The sequence below is a fragment of the Salmo salar genome, chromosome ssa06 (assembly GCF_905237065.1).
Source record: "Salmo salar chromosome ssa06, Ssal_v3.1, whole genome shotgun sequence".
NCBI lineage: Eukaryota > Metazoa > Chordata > Actinopteri > Salmoniformes > Salmonidae > Salmo > Salmo salar.
The window spans coordinates 23,323,538-23,340,631 of NC_059447.1; the positions used below are offsets into that span (position 1 = coordinate 23,323,538).

The 17,094-nt window shown below is 45.0% G+C and overlaps 1 protein-coding gene across 5 annotated transcripts in view; it reads right to left on the bottom strand.

Annotated features, from left to right (window-relative positions):
* Positions 1 to 671: 671 nt before the first annotated feature.
* ern1 (endoplasmic reticulum to nucleus signaling 1) overlaps positions 672 to 17,094 on the bottom strand; it is a 37,881-nt gene continuing 21,458 nt past the window's right edge. The window contains exons 5-24 of one of the 5 annotated variants that reach the window (XM_045719994.1): positions 15,963 to 16,035; positions 14,125 to 14,247; positions 12,380 to 12,481; positions 11,478 to 11,739; positions 10,149 to 10,227; positions 8,657 to 8,816; positions 8,395 to 8,510; positions 8,095 to 8,298; positions 7,053 to 7,296; positions 6,657 to 6,747; positions 6,152 to 6,341; positions 5,825 to 5,924; positions 5,403 to 5,602; positions 5,029 to 5,176; positions 4,193 to 4,320; positions 3,924 to 4,047; positions 3,134 to 3,201; positions 2,540 to 3,045; positions 2,336 to 2,502; positions 672 to 2,302 (exon numbers count right to left, since the gene is read on the bottom strand). In XM_045719994.1, the coding sequence (XP_045575950.1) occupies positions 2,004 to 2,302; positions 2,336 to 2,502; positions 2,540 to 3,045; positions 3,134 to 3,201; positions 3,924 to 4,047; positions 4,193 to 4,320; positions 5,029 to 5,176; positions 5,403 to 5,602; positions 5,825 to 5,924; positions 6,152 to 6,341; positions 6,657 to 6,747; positions 7,053 to 7,296; positions 8,095 to 8,298; positions 8,395 to 8,510; positions 8,657 to 8,816; positions 10,149 to 10,227; positions 11,478 to 11,739; positions 12,380 to 12,481; positions 14,125 to 14,247; positions 15,963 to 16,035 (3,384 nt within the window). In that variant the 3' untranslated portion in view covers positions 672 to 2,003. Of the gene's footprint in view, positions 2,503 to 2,539; positions 3,046 to 3,133; positions 3,202 to 3,923; positions 4,048 to 4,192; positions 4,321 to 5,028; positions 5,177 to 5,402; positions 5,603 to 5,824; positions 5,925 to 6,151; positions 6,342 to 6,656; positions 6,748 to 7,052; positions 7,297 to 8,094; positions 8,299 to 8,394; positions 8,511 to 8,656; positions 8,817 to 10,148; positions 10,228 to 11,477; positions 11,740 to 12,379; positions 12,482 to 14,124; positions 14,248 to 15,962; positions 16,036 to 17,094 lie in introns of all 5 variants that reach the window. The other 4 variants (XM_045719998.1, XM_045719995.1, XM_045719996.1 and 1 more) reach the window with 4 other exon arrangements.

Genomic DNA, 17,094 nt, shown 5'->3' on the forward strand with positions numbered 1-17,094 from the left:
TTCCTCTGGCTGCGACGTGTGTCTGCAGCAGCTCTGTGGCCTTGGGCCCAGGGTGTGTATAGGGAGTCCGTATCCAGGCAAGCTGCTCTGAGCTGGAGTAGTAGGGAAGGAAGTGCCTCCTGTGCACAGGTGTGTATGGCCAGGTAGGTGTGGCGCGGGAGGTGAAGTAGGTGACAGTCATGAGCGATGGAGCCCAGTCTCCTGGACCTCAGCTGGTAACTCCCTGTAATGGTGCTTCTAAAGGAGGGGGACAAAAGAAGAAGGATTCATATAAAACTGACATCTAAATCAGGTAAACACGCATAGGAGGCAGTTGCATAGAAAAGGGTCTGCATACATTGTTACACCAAGTCATAATTCACAAAATAAAAGTACAGCTTTCATGGTTGTTAAAAAACGTTACTAGATTGCTTTTTATAAATGTTTTGCTACATTTAACTGCCGAAAATGCTGCTGGTGAAGTCACTTCCTTAGTAGGTGATGTCAGAGGTCAGCATGTGGGAGAAGTCGAGGTCAGGGATGATCGATGAGTTTCCTACTAGTAATTACAAGGTGTAGGTGCGTTCAAGTGGATTTTTCCCAGTCGGTATGTGGTAAATACCACCTTCCCACTTGGTTATGAATGCAGCATTAGTTCCACAAGCTCAAAATATCTGCAAACTAACACCATAACAGATATTAATGCTGATTTAATTTGGCATTTTCACTCCAACAATGGCAGACATGTTAGCAAAAGGAGACAATTGCAAAACTGAAAGTGGAATATCATAAAACAAACTATTCTTGTATTCAGGATGGCATGTTAGAAATGAAATCTTAACAGTAAAAGGCATCGTCAGACGGGACTGCAAAATATTTACGGTTCACTTTTGCACAAAACCCTCTTCACTTAATTTTAAACAGCTTGCATTAGACAAAATACTGTACATTCTTGGGGTTTTTGATGTACAATGAACAGTACAAAATAAACCTGAAGTAAATGTATTCCACTTAAGAAAATATTAACAAACTATAACAGTTAATTCATTAAAAAAATGAAGACCTATTTAACTGCCAATCATTATACAGACAATATGATTGAATAAAACATGTTGCATTGGATCATCATTCATCAAAGCTAAGATGAGAGAAAACACATCATTCCTCTGACAGCAAAAACCAGAATGTGAAGTGAATACTTTCTGTAATCATCCTATCATGACTTGTAGTTGAACCAGTTTTAGTAAAGGCCTAGTGTGTCAGAGGTCAAGCAAACAAGACTTTGGGTGACGCCCTGCAATAAAAACACAATCAGTACGTCTTGTACCCGATGTACAGCACAACGCTATCAGAAACAAGACAAAAGTCGAAAAGATAAACACATTATGATTTTACCAGTGTTCAGTTCAAACAACCTTTGGACTATCTGTCCTCGCCTGCACAGGAAGACAGGCACTGAAATAGTATTGATTCAAGACAGAAAAGCAGTCACTAACAGCATCTGCAGCAGTAAGCAAAACTATTTCAGAGAAGTCTACCCTCACAGAGCTCCCATACATAACACAGTGTTATTTAAAAAGGCACAATGGCCACATCACCTGATTATCGATGATTAAGTCATTATCAAGTCATCACCTATACAAAAATATACACCTCTTTACAGTGAATAGGCTCATTAAGAGAAATAACAAGATTCCACAGTAAAACTACCATTGTCGACTTGTCTTTCAACAACATCAACAGAAGAATTCCTCCCTTGCTTTGCCAGGTATTTTGTGCCCAACAATACTTGAATACCTCACAATACTTGACATTAGGAGGGACTCCATTATAAATAAAACCGTTTCTCTCTGTACTACACAGTACGGCCCCCACTAGTTCATTTCAACCCTGGCTTCTTGATGCGTTGAGGGACCTCTGGATGGTTTCATTCGGTGCCATTTTGTCTCAGTCGAGCAGGAAAGGCACTTGGTTTGGGCTGCTGCTCCCCCGTCGGCAGCTCCCAGGCACTGCAGGCCTGGTCCTCACCAGCACAGGACAGAGCAACAGAGCCCCAGTATGTGTCCACTCGTAAGGCAACGCTCCTCTGTGCAGCACTCATCCACCACCCCTCGTCGGCTCTCAGGCAGGCTCCGTGTCCGGTGTGGCTGGATGTGGCACTGGCAGTATGTGTGGTTCAGGTGGGACGGGATCTGTAAGGGGGTTTCTGATGGTGTGGGGGGTTCTGAGGGCAACACTGTCTGTGGAGGCAGGTCTGGCAGTGTGGATGAGGGTGGGGGTGATGTAGGCAGTACTGGTTGGACTGGTAATGATGTGGCTGATGATGTAGGCAGTACTGGTTGGACTGGTAATGATGTGGGTAATGATGTAGGCAGTACTGGTTGGACTGGTAATGATGTGGGTGATGATGTAGGCAGTACTGGTTGGACTGGTAATGATGTGGGTGATGATGTAGGCAGTACTGGTTGGACTGGTAATGATGTGGCTGATGATGTAGGCAGTACTGGTTGGATTGGTAATGATGTGGCTTTTGGCAGTACTTATTTTAACTGGTAATGATGTGGGTGATGATGTAGGCAGTACTGGTTGGACTGGTAATGATGTGGGTGATGTGGGTAATGATGTAGGCAGTACTAGTTGGACTGGTAATGATGTGGTTGGCACTGACTGTGGGGGTGTTGTTGTGATTGACAGTGACTGTATGAGTGTAGAGTCTGATACGGTCACTGACTGTATGGGTTCTGTGGATGGAATTGTGTTTGACACCATCTCAGGCTGTGAGGGTACTGTATTTGACGGTGTGGGTTCCTCTGGCTGCGACGTGTGTGTCTGCAGCGTGGGTGTGGCCTTGGGCCCGGGGTGTGTGTAGGGAGTCCGTATCCAGGAGAGCTGCTCTGAGCTGGAGTAGTAGGGAAGGAATGACCTCTCGTGGGCACAGGTGTGCATGGCCAGGTAGGTGTGGCGCAGCAGGTGGGGGAAGCGGGAGGTGAAGTAGGAGACAAAGTCATCAGGGATAGAGCCCAGAGTCTCCTGGACCTCTGCTGGTAACTCCCTGTAATGGTGCTTCTATAGGAGGGACAAGAGAAGAAGGATTCATATACACGGACATCTAATCAGGTAAACACACATAATTTAGCTGGAAAGACACCCATACCTTGTTTCTCATGGCGCGGAGAAGATCTCTGACAGACCCTCCTTTATACGACCGGAATTTACGTAGATCTGCCAAGAGAAAATACATGCAATGAGTAATCCACACAGTACATTCTAATAATTTATCCAAAAATGTATAATTTATCCTAGAAGTCTCATAATACAGCAAGATTGAAATACCTCACAATGTCCTGGTTTAAAGTTAGATATCCTATAAATATAGTCTACCTGCCAGGAAATCTTCAGCCGACTAGTTCTCCACAATGCATGAAAACTAAAACATAACAAGCTAAATAGACAAATGACTAACATGCAAATTAAAAAGTCATGAATGCAACAGTCACAGCGAACCTTCTCTTACCATTTCTTTCACATACAGTAGCATATTAAGATTAGAACAGCCCTATAAAGATGAACACTGTCAACAGGAAGCAAAGCAGCCTTTCAGGTTGAGATGAGCTCAGCTAAATGCTGCAGTCTGGATTGACAGGAAATACAAACCACATCCACAGTCACTGCATTTTATAAATCAGTGACTACACTCACATCTCTTCTGCACTTGAGAAACATTAACCCTAACAATCAGGTTCAGTACAAAACTGTAGTAGGTCATATAATTTCTTAACGCATTAAATATATACCCTTTAATTTATTAATGGCACTAGCATAGTAGTAGTGTTAAAACTGAACTCAGACCAGTCTCTTTACCAGTCTACACTCATGACATGGACAAAGTCTTGTAAGACAGGTATGTGGTTGCAGCTACAACTGATCTCAGGCCAGTCTCTTACCGGTCTGTAGAGGCACTGTGATGTGTTCCCTCCAGTCCAGCTTCACCACGGCCCGCCCCCCTCGCTCCAACTGCCTTACGATTGGTCCGTCCAGCGGCTCCTTCTCTATCCTGTCACTCAAGTCCTACAGGGGAAACAAGATTAAATATGGGTTTTTATTATTTTTTTATGTCATTATTGGAAAGTGTTCCCTTCACAGTTGCATCTCTAGTGCTATACTGATTTATGTGGAACAGCTTTAATAGAAAAGTACTGGATTTGATTGTGACCTGGAAGAACTGCAGTTGTTTCTCCAGGCTCCAGAAGAAGGGGTGTTTGAGCACGCTCTCAGCAGAAGGCCTCCTCTGGGGCTCCATATTCAGCATCTGTTCTATCAGGTCTGTGGCCACAATGTCCTCTGGGAAAGACAAGACCAAACACTCAGTCACTATGGGGCGGTGTTGTGGCAGAATTGGGGTGAGCTATTGTCACTTCTCAAGGGTTAGGTTATTGTTCTGTGATGTTATGTTTGACACCATCTCAGGCTGTGACTCCTTAACTTTAAACAACTCCTGTTATGTATGCACCCTAAAACATGGCCATTGTGTTCTGGAACTGTTGCTTGTACAAATAACTGTTGTGTAACAATATGATTGTATTATTACCTTCCACTATATAAGGGACATGTAGCCATTTACTCTTGGAGCTCCTTCACTGACTGCGATCAGAGAGAGATCTACCTAGCAGCTTCTCGTCTGTATTAAAGATTCACTATTATAAATTAGTCTCTGCCTAATCTTTGGATCAAATTTTCCACAACAGCAGTCTCTGATGTGAAACAACTGATTGTCGATGTTTGGGTTTGCATTAAACAAAATTGCAATAACATCAGGACCCTGTCTGTCTATAATAACTCTAATACTGCCTTTACCAAATCTGTCCAATGTAAACATACTGTTCTCTTCTTTGTACTTTCAAAGGCTGAACTGATGCTCACTAGCAAGAAACTACTGTTTCTTAGACAGTCAACATCTTGGTTTAAATCAAATCACTTCCAAACCAATCCTACACCAACTTCCCCTCACCACCTTCCTGTGGGTCTGAGAACAGGAAGTGATGTGCTCACCATGTTTGTGGGGCTGTAGCTGGTCCAGGCTGTAGGCACCCAGCAGTATGTTGGCTTGCCTCTGCAGGGACTTGCCAAAGGGATGACATCCCCAGGACACTACATAGTAGAACACACAGCCTGCAGAGAAGATGTCCACCGTGCACGTCTACAGAGGAAGAGAGAGAGAGGTTAGGAGTTCAATAATGGTGTTCTGTTGATGGTTAGCAATCAATTTCTTTGATAAAGGCATGATAAGTATGTAACAGTGAACTGCATTCACACCAATTGAAATTAGTATCAGACAGTGACAGTCACACAGGCCTGTGTTTCATGACAGCTGTTATCTGTTAAATCAGGACCAGTCATGTCTCCAGTAGAGAGAGACCACTCACAGGGTTGTCCTTGCTGTCCTCACTGAGGACCTCTGGGGCGATCCACCCCTCGGTGCCGGGCACCCCGGACCTCCTGCTGAAGCTGTGTCGGCCCACCGCCAGCTTCTTACACAGGCCAAAGTCGGAGATCATGGCCCGCGCCCGGCCGTGCGCGTTGGGCATGGACACCAGGATGTTGTGGGGCTTCAGGTCTCTGTGCACTGGGGACGGGAAGAGTGGAGAAGATCAGGCTGGAAGAATAACCTGTAACCTAGGAGATCTTATATGTTTACTGTACCTAGTCCAGCTGCAGTAGTCTTGTGAAAATATTACTGCATGGTTTGCCCTAACTAACTTATATAGAAACATTTGAGTATAACCTTTTGTTCTTCATGAAAACCTATAATAAAACCTAGTGGAGGTGCACATCTTGTGATTATTACCTATATTGAGGGAGTGCAGGTGTGCCAGTCCTGACATGGTCTGCTGCAGCAGCATCACAGGCTCCAGTCCATGCCGATCAAAATCCTGTCTCTCCACATACTGAAAGAGGAAACACAAAGAGTCCGCATCTAGTGAGTGAGTAAAAGTAACAAGAAGCAAGTTTAAGAGGATGAATGAATAAATAAATGAATGAGAGCGTAAGCTGAAAGGTCAGGAAGAGAGAGGACGTTGTAGGGCTAAAGACAACTTTGGAGGGCCAGAAACATTTGGCTTGTGGGCCGGGTGTTGCAGACCCCTGGGTTTGGTGGTCAGTGAGGCTGCAGTACCTCTTGCAGTGAGGCGGCACACAGCTCTATAGCGATGTACTGGAACTGGCGGTCCCTCTCTGTACAGAAGTAGCGGATGACGTTGGGGTGCTCGTCCGACTCGCGCAGCAGGTCCACCTCACGGTCAGCAAAGCTGAAGCATTCTGGGAGGATCCTCTTGACTGCCACGGCACGGTTGTCAAACTGACCCCTGGGGGACAGAGCAAGGGAAGGTTGGTAGAACATTCCTAAACAGACACTTTACAAAGAAAGGTTGAGTTCTTGTCAGTATGTTTGTAAAACTGAACATTTATCAAAATAAATAAAAAACGAAGGTTGTGTCCCAATTCTCCACCCACTTGCACAGAAATAACGGGCATGCGGCCAAAGACTCTCAAGAGTCTATATGACGAGTAGAGATGATTGAACGACTAACTAAGCAGCCTCAAAAAGACACTTCACTTGACTTGACTTTAATTTCAATTTGTTACAAAATCTAGATACATTAGCCTGGGTTGAGACTTACTTATACACGATGGTTCCCTCTGCACCGTGTCCCAAAACATTTTTGGGACGGAACGTTATCTTTCCAATTCTGACCATGTTGGAGTCCTCATCTGATGAACCATAAAAAAAACACATCAGATATTGGAATCAGAAGAGTATTTTACTCTCATTTTCAAAACAATTGCCAGGCATCAAGATGAACAGAGCAGTTCTAGACCTACTGTAAATGTTTGAGTGAGTGAGTGAGTGAGTGAGTGAGTGAGTGAGTGAGTGAGTGAGTGAGTGAGTGAGTGAGTGAGTGAGTGAGTGAGTGAGTGAGTGAGTGAGTGAGTGAGTGAGTGAGTGAGTGAGTGAGATTATGTGCATCAATGCGTGTGTCTTCATCAATGTGTGTATCCACTTGTGTCCTCCATACCTCCGTCCTCGTGTTCATTGGCGGAGCTGCCCAGCTCGGGCACAGACAGGTTGGAGTGGTTGGATGCACGTGGGGTGATGTTGGGGGTGCCGTTGGGGCTGCTGTGGTCTGAGTCAGCGTCCGGGGCCAGCAGGGGCAGGTCGGTCCCTGGGGGAGGGAACGGCTGTCTCCTCAGGAGATCCAGCCGCTCATCCAACTGCCTCTGGAACTGTTCATGCTGCAGCTGCTGCTGTTTGTGAACACTCTGGGAGAGGAGAGATGGAGAAGAGAGGGTATGAGAAGGTGTGTGTATATATATAAAAACAAGGTACATGTATAAGTTAGAGTGTTCATGTGATGCCAGGTATGTGTGATATCTATAACTCTACATTTCAACTTAACTGTGGCCTTACATTTTGCACAGTTCCTACCATCATACTGGAACTAAACTGTGACCTTACTTCCTACAATTAACACAGAGCCTACCATCATACTGGAACTAAACTGTGGCTTTACTTCCTACATTTAACACAGTTCCTACCATCATACTGGAACTAAACTGTGGCCTTACTTCCTACATTTAACACAGAGCCTACCATCATACTGGAACTAAACTGGCCTTACTTCCTACATTTAACACAGAGCCTACCATCATACTGGAACTAAACTGTGGCTTTACTTCCTACATTTAACACAGTTCCTACCATCATACTGGAACTAAACTGTGGCTTTACTTCCTACATTTAACACAGAGCCTACCATCATACTGGAACTAAACTGGCCTTACTTCCTACATTTAGCACAGAGCCTACCATCATACTGGAACTAAACTGTGGCTTTACTTCCTACATTTAACACAGTTCCTACCATCATACTGGAACTAAACTGTGGCTTTACTTCCTACATTTAACACAGAGCCTACCATTATACTGAAACTAAACTGTGGCTTTACTTCATACATTCGTCACTCATGTTCCGCTTGTTGACTGACAAATCTGTACAGCCAGGTAGTAACAGCCACAGCCATACACCAGATCACCACTAGGTGTCAGTGCTCCCTCACCTTGGGGTAGATGATGATGAAGGCTACCCAGCCAGCCAGGAGGAAGGTGCTGAAAATGATGGTGGCCATGTCTTTAAGCATGGAGTCCACAGGGGCCTCCACCCTCACCGGTGTGGTCCGCCCCGGCTGCTCCTGGATGGAGGTGACCACCGGGGGGCTGGGGCCCACAGTGGGGCCTTCTCCCATGTCACTCTCATTCACCTTCTAGGGGAGGACGAGGGAGAAGATCTTTTTATACCCCAACAAAATCAAATCAAAGAGGAGAGGTTAGTTGGCATGCTGAAGGACTGAAACACACACCTCCTCTAGGGTCTTCTCTGTGGTGGGGGGGATGACATTGCCCTGCTGGCGTGGGATACTGTCAGGGAACTTCTCCAGGATCTCGTTATGGGCATCAGGAGGCGTCTCATGATGACCTGGGAGAGAAACGCATCCAACCAGCATCAGTATCATCACTATGATGATATTAAAGTGTGTAATAACATCTATATAACATCAATAACATTCTTAAAACATCATCATGCTGACACCACTCAAAACGCACGAGAGGAGTGTTTCCTACCTATGAGGAGCAGGTGGTTCCTCATGAAGTTGATGCGGTTGCGTTCCCTCAGGGCAGAGTTGAATTTGACGCTGGTCCTGGGGGTGATCACACACTCCTCCTCCATTGTTACCTCCTGGCTGTTAGGACCCTCCAGCATGGGGAAGGTGCTGCCGCGGGGCTACAGGAGACACACAAACCACTAGATTATGGATCCTTTATTTAACTAGGGAAGTCACCTTGTGATTGTCATCCTTTTCAAGTACTAGTAGTTCAATGTTAATATACACTACCTGGACAAAAGTATGTGTACATCTGCTCGTCGAACATCTCATTCCAAAATCATGGGCATTAATATGGAGTTGGTCCCCCCTTTGCTGCTATAACGGCTTCCACTCTTTCCACTAGGTGTCGGATCATTGCTCCAGGGACTTGTTTCCATTCAGCCAAAAGAGCATTATGCACTGATGTTGGACGATTAAGCACTGATGATCACAGTCTGCGTTCCAATTCATCCTAAAGGTGTTCGATGGGTTTGAGGTCATGGCTTTGTGCAGCCCAGTTAAGTTCTTCCACACTGACCTCAACAAATAATTTCTGTATGGACCTGAAACAGGAAAGGGCCTTCACCCAAACTGTTGCCACAAAGTTGGAAGCACAGAATCGTCTAGAATGTCATTGTATGCTGTAGCGTTAAGATTTACCTTCACTGGAACTAAGGGGCCTAGCCCGAACCTTGAAAAACAGCCCCAGACAATTATTCCTCCTCCACCAAATTTTACAGTTGGCACTATGCAGTCGGGCAGGTAGCGTTCTCCTGGCATCCACCAAACCCAGATTCATCTGCTGTACTGCCTGATGGTGAAGCGTGATTCATCTCTCCAGAGAACGGGTTTCCACTGCTCCAGAGTCCAATGGCGGCGAGCTTTACACCACTCCAGCTGACGCTTGGCATTGCACATGGTGACCTTAGGCTTGTGTGCAGCTGCTCGGCCATTTCATGGAGCTCCTGACGAACAGTTCTTGTGCTGATGTTGTTTGGAACTCAGTAGAGTGTTGCAACCGAGGACAAGTGATTTTTATGCGCTTCAGCACTCAAAAAGCCGAATCCACTCATTTGTGTAGTTTAATGTTGTTAAATGTTGATATAAATGAATACATCCTTTACTTCTTAGAAGGAAACTGAAATAAGTGGGATGTCAAGATCAAATGGATTACGTCAAATTAATCTCAACATCTTATCATAAATAGATAGAAATAAGGGGTCTTGCTGATACTATCCCATGTTCCTCTGTGCTGCAGGGACCCAGGCCTGAGGGGATTGTGACCTGGGTTGTGGTCAGGTAAACAACCAAACCAACACTAGTGCAGGGTCCCTGTGACTCTTAACTCACATCTTTCATCTTGGGCTAAGAGATCAGCTCCCAGAAGCTTCCAGTTGTTTGGTGATGTTCTAGATTCTAGACGGAATGTCACATTTTGTTCTAACACAGAAGAGCCTAGTGCCACTCACCACGACCGTGACCCCATCATGCACCAGGGAGGGCGATGCGTACAGGCTGGTGGAGTACTTGCCTACGTAGAGTGTGGCCCTGTGAAGACAACAGAACAGGATAGTCTTAATGTTAGCTTTAAACATGGAAGAGAAGCCTAATAGTCTACCTCAACCAGGACATTTAGAATAGGGAGATTCTCTATTATACTGTAGGCAGCTTTGACTTGAGTCAGAAAACTGCACTATTGGTTACAAACAGACAATTTCCCACACACACTACAAGATCACCCACTGAAACTGTCATTTCTCCTTTCTTCTGAAAGCTGGTGTAAATAGAAGTACAAAACTGTATTATGAAACCACAACTGAAAGAGTCCATCTGTGTTGGTTAGATGGGCATCATTTGTTCATAAAGTGATACATCTCTACAAGTCCTGACTACACCACCACTGGCATCAAACATAGATATAAACAGATCTTCAATAGACCCCATCAATGATTCAGAGCCCCGGAATGCATGTCAAAGCTCTAACACGACTGGTAGAGTTGGGGCCAACCCCTGTTCTCAGGATGGGGAGATCAACCGTAACACGTGCTGCTTGCAAAATCAACTTACTCAACCCATCTTAAATTACTTCAGACTTCAAGAGTTCACCTAAAGCATTTTCAAAGAGGCCCCTGTTAACAAAATAAATGCCTTGAAGGAAAACAGATTCGGAGTAAATTATTTAATTATTCATAAAAGATAGAAGGAAGTGGCTAAATAAGCGTGATAAACTAATTCAACAGAGGTCAAAGGAGAATGGTCTTAGCATTTGCCACAGCATTTCTGCCAAAGGGGAGAGGCTCTGCTTGGAGTCTTGCTGAGCATAGACTGGAGCTGATAGAAACCAATCAACATTGTTTATAGAAAAGGGTGGGGCTTCTATTCCTAACCCATCAGGACAGAATCCTCACCCCAGATATGCAAATATATACAGTACCAGTCAAAAGTTTGGAAACACCTGCTCATTCAAGGGGTTTTCTTTATTTTTTACTATTTTCTACATTGCAGAATATATGTGTATGCACATTCAATGCCCATGGCTATGGGAAGATTTGCATGAACGTTCAAGCTAAAACAGTAGTCAGCTCTACACTTTAAAATACCCACCCCTGGGGATATTTACTCTAGAAAAACAATGACATGAGGGTAAAAAAGTGACAATGAAAAAGTTTCATCCCATTGTCTGTGTTTTTCTATGAAAGCATAAGCCACATACAAAGTCATATCTTAAGTCAGGGTTTTGCGGCCTCCGTAGCTGAGTAACTAAAGGGGGGCCACTGTCGATCACACAGTCTACTTACATGAGCTTGTTCTTGGGCTTCTTCTCCTTGGGGAAGGGATACTTCCACTGCGTGATGCGGCCCACCTCGCCTGACATGAAGGTGAGGTAGCGCAGCGTTTCCACAGCGACGTTGGTGAGCGGCACCTTGCACAGGCCCTCGCGCTGCCATATGTACATGGCCACCACGGGGGAGTTGTAATTCTGGATCCACTGGACGTCACCCGACTCACTGTCCACTGTCACCACCAGTCCGTCACCATTGGAGACAAAGTGGGCCATCTCTATAAGGGGGAGAGGGGGGTTGCATAAACTGGGTGTACGTATTGCATCAGTGCAACTATGTGAAAGATGACGTGAGGTGGATAATACACATATAGAAAGAGGTAGAGAGGGAAAGAGATGGAGATGTGAGGAGAGAGAGAAGAATGATATTTAATATATTAGTTTCCTTGATATTGGATGATGTTCAATAGTAATATGTTGTGAGGATAATGACAGTAGAAAATCGTCTCCCTGGATCTATGTCCTATGAGATATGCTTTCAACCAGAGAGTAGGGCTGGGACGATATCAGTAACACAATACTCGTTAGTATCATGGCAAGGAAACAAAAACACGAGGCGGATTTAACTTCTTTAGGAAAACAGCCCTGATGTTGGAAACAAACATCATTGTTGTCATCCAGAGTGACAGGTATTTCTTTCCCAGGCTATAGCACACAATGTTACATCGAGCAGGTTCTTACAGGACCAAAGAGTTACATCTGCTTCCTGTTTTCATTTATGCCATGGAAAATATATTGTGACACTGGCATCATCACAGCCCTACCAGACAGCATATCGCAAACAACTCAGTCTCTCACATACATAGCCTACAGCCTACATTCACTGTCGCTATCGAGAGATATAAAAGCATGTCTTACTGTATTTGGTGTCGTCGTCAGGCAGCGTGGAGGCGTAGTCGAAGTAGGTGGCATTCCAGCGGAGCTGTCTACTCTTGGTGTCGTACATGGTGATAGTGTACTCTGGGGAAGGGACAACATCATATACTGTAGCCTAGAACATGTAGGATATGCCAGAGTAGTGAAACTAAACTCAGCAGGACTCAACCCATGGTGATATTGTGTTTTTAGAAGAAATGGTGAGAGCGCTCATTACAACTATACAGCCATGCTAGCTATGGTGACAACTCTGGCCACCTTAGAAAAACACAGGATAACATGACAGAAGTCCAAATTCATGTTCCCCTGACAGGTATCCCACATCTCCATGTCTCAAAGCATTTATAGGCTACTTCTTGGACTGCTGCCCTGGCAGCCTGACCTTTACAACCGCCATAAATATCTACAACAAGCCACACACAAGTCATCTGAAGTGACACATCAAAATTAAGCGGATGCCATAGGACACAGGGTATGACAGATCACTGCAGTAATAACTGGGAGTACAAACGGGCATGGGAATGGAAGTAGCGTAGCATTTCCAAGGCAGTAAAGTTGCCCCTAATCGCTGATCTTAGGTCAGATTCACATTTTCCCCTCTAATGGTCAAGGTTAGGATTGGGGGAGGGGAGCTGATCCCAGATCTGTAAAGGGGATGTGAATGAGGTGGAAAATTAAACCCAGTACAACAAGATCCTGGTTAAAATGTCAGAGGGAGAGAAATGTCACTTGCTTTGGCAATGTAAACATGTTTCCCATGCCAATAAAGCCCCTTAAATTGAAATTGAAAAGAGGCTTTGCGTCGACACCAGACTTTTACATAAGTGCCATTAGTAGAGAGGGTTGAGGCGTCTGCATGCTTCCCAGCTGAAACAGTTCGGAAGAGTTTGTGCATATATTATGACGACATTTTGTTATGTTTTTTTTTGTTTGTTTTGGACTTCAGTGAGGGTTTTTGAATGTTCGGGCACACACATTTTTTTCTGGACGCAAGACGAAGTCGATAGCCGAAGTCTACGCCCCTTCGTCTGAGATTGGTCAACAGTAGGGATTCTTCAATAAAGTCTTGTCATTCGACGAGAGACGACTCATTTTCATGCACATTGTTTCATTGAGAAATAATGCACCAAACATCTTAGTTATTAGATTCAAAATTGGGCAACAAAGATCTCCTCTGCAAAAAAACGTTAAAATGAATGACAGATTCCTTGAGTTAGATCAATTCTGACTATTTTGAGGAAGTGTATACTGACTACGGTGTCTCAAAATGGACAAATAGTACTACAGACGCTTTTTTCTTGTTTTTCAAGTGACTGTCTTAAGGGAGTATGCGAACACACATGTTCGGTTCGCCAAGCTGACTTCGGCTAGCTGCCAGCTGAACTACATGCTGACGCCTTTAGTCAGTACAAACAAATTAGCTGGGATAGGCTGGAGATAAGATACCTATGGAGATTAAGTAAGTAGATTTGGGACTGTGGGGGAAGGATAGGTAGGGCTGACCAGGTGAAGCCAGGAAGAGGCAGGGATGTAGAGAGGACAGGGGTTGGGGGCAAACGGGTCTATCCGTAGAAATGAATAGACAGAACACATCTCTATGAGCCTGGGCCTAACTGAACCTCATAGGTATTGCCCAGTGGCTTAACGGAGAGAAGTGAATAAGGAATATCCCACGGAGACGTTTAGACCCCAAGCCAGCCAGGTGGGTGTGGTCTACAGGTGCCTACCGGTGCGTCCCAGGTAGAGCAGGGAGGAGGAGGGACACAGCATCTCAGCAAAGGAGGAAGTGAGGGTCTGCTGCTTCTCCCCTGTCAACAGGTCCACCACATACCACAGGTCCTGTTTCTTACCTGTGCATATACACAAAGTGATAAAAAAAAACAGACAACATTTATTTTACCTTTATTTAACTAGGCAAGTCAGTTAAGAACAAATTCTTATTTTCAATGACAGCCTAGGAACAGTGGGTTAACTGCCTTGTTCAGGGGCAGAACGACAGATTTTTACCTTGTCAGCTCGGGGATTCGATCTTGCAACCTTCCGGTTACTAGTCCAACGCTCTAACCACTAGGCTACCTGCCACCCCATCATGAGGACACAAACACGTGGACACAATAGGGCTGGGTGATATATATCCAATTCATTTGTTTTTATGGCCGTTTATGTCCACTTCTCATGTCTTTTTGGTCTCGTCTCCTTTTCATGCTCAGTTTCTGTCGCGCGCAGCATTGCGTACAACTAGGAGCATTTTAGCCAAAGCCTATTATTCAAGCTGTCTAGTCTGTGTTTTAATAAATATGCAATAAGCGTAAAACCACAAATATATACGGAACTGGCAACTCATTCTAGGTAGGCCACTTGATTTCAACATCTGAACCAAGTGGACAGGCTAGCATGCTGTTCAAACAGTTGGAGACGGACAGAAGGGTGTGTTCATAACAATTCAACTGTTCTACCTTGTTAGCTAGCAAATAGATACAAGTTGGCTAAACTTGAAATATAAAGATTAGCTGGCTACTCACTAGCACGTGGGCTTGTGCTTGAGAGATTGTGTATGAGACCCGTATTAATGTTCTATAATGCCTGCTACAAGAAGTGAATCCTTATTATGCATGGTTCTTTTTAGGTCACATCGCCCAGCCCTAGGAAACACAGAGCAGTCAGCCTAATAACATTGTAAAAACCTACTTGTCTCTGGTCTGAAAGCAGAGCCATACATGCAGTTGAACCACATTCAATCCGAGTTGTTTATTATCCTTATTATACTTTGAGTGAATGGGAGGGACAGAGGGCGGGCAACCTCAGTTAAGTAAAGGTGGGCTAGACAAGCCCCCAGCATTCTCCCAGAGGCTAATGGGAGTAAACCTACCTACCTATAGTCTGTTACTAAGAACACCCCATACCCTGGTAGTGCACTGTCTCCCTATTGTGTTGGTGAAGGGAGTGACACTAATCGTTATTCTGGCTGGACTGTAATAACGCCTGATGGATTATGAAACAGTGTCCCATCTGCAGTGCTGGTGGCCCCACCCGTGAGTAGGATGTTGTTGGCTGAGCTGCTCCTCAAACTGACTCTGCAGGACGGCTTTAGACTGAAGATTACGGTTGTTTGTCTAGCACAGTGTGAGGTGTAAATTGCCATTGGCCAACAGGTTTGACAATTAACACAGAAGATTCTCCCTTTGTGCTCGCAGTGGCTTCAGTGAATGGGTGTGAAAACATCTACAGGACTGAGAAGAAACGTGACATCCATTTTCTCCGCTGAACAATGGCACGGTAGATAGGTTAGATTACGGTCACGCCTTCGTACCGCAGTATATTCAAAGAAGCAGGGGTTATGATGACCTTGAGGTGAAAGGAATGGAAATGTAGTATAACGTCTTTTAGCTCTAACAAGATTATACTCATTCATTAGAGGTCAGCCTGATCGGGACTTGAACGATAGTCCCACTTGGTAGAGTAGATAACCATGACAACGTAGTCCAAACTGTTCCTGGTCTGTTCTAAATGTCATGTCAGTGTGTGTGTCGTCATATACCCCAGGTCTGAGAGCTGGAAGACTTACCCATGTAGATGATCCCGTCAGAGCTGCGGCAGGGAGACGCCTGGACCAGCTCAGGTATGGTGAAAGGCAGTTTCTGTGGAAAACAGGGAAATGTCCGTTAGCCCACTTGTAAGCATGTTTACTGTGAGTGTATCAATATCAAGGGGTCAATGTTGAGCAATGCTATTTCATCACAAACCACACACACACACACACACACAGCTACTACAACCACGCCAAACAGAAACATGTTGCACACACACACACCAATGTGGGCATGACTTGCTTATCTCCGGTGGTTGGCAGATATGCAGTGGCCTTCTAGAAAAAGAGGAAACTGTCAGTTCCTCTCTAGTGATGGTGACCCTGTTAGTCTAATAAGGGGGTTCAGTGGTTCCTCTAGTGAGGTGTGACCCTGTTAGTCTAATAAGGGGGTTCAGTGGTTCCTCTCTAGTGAGGTGTGACCCTGTTAGTCTAATAAGGGGGTTCAGTGGTTCCTCTCTAGTGATGGTGACCCTGTTAGTCTAATAAGGGGGTTCAGTGGTTCCTCTCTAGTGAGGTGTGACCCTGTTAGTCTAATAAGGGGGTTCAGTGGTTCCTCTCTAGTGAGGTGTGACCCTGTTAGTCTAATAAGGGGGTTCAGTGGTTCCTCTCTAGTGATGGTGACCCTGTTAGTCTAATAAGGAGGTTCAGTGGTTCCTCTCTAGTGATGGTGACCCTGTTAGTCTAATAAGGAGGTTCAGTGGTTCCTCTCTAGTGATGGTGACCCTGTTAGTCTAATAAGGGGGTTCAGTGGTTCCTCTCTAGTGCTGGGTGACCCTGTTAGTCTAATAAGGGGGTTCAGTGGTTCCTCTCTAGTGATGTGTGACCCTGTTAGTCTAATAAGGAGGTTCAGTGGTTCCTCTAGTGATGGTGACCCTGTTAGTCTAATAAGGGGGTTCAGTGGTTCCTCTCTAGTGATGGGTGACCCTGTTAGTCTAATAAGGAGGTTCAGTGGTTCCTCTAGTGAGGTGTGACCCTGTTAGTCTAATAAGGAGGTTCAGTGGTTCCTCTCTAGTGATGGTGACCCTGTTAGTCTAATAAGGAGGTTCAGTGGTTCCTCTCTAGTGCTGGGTGACCCTGTTAGTCTAATAAGAGGGTTCAGTGGTTCCTC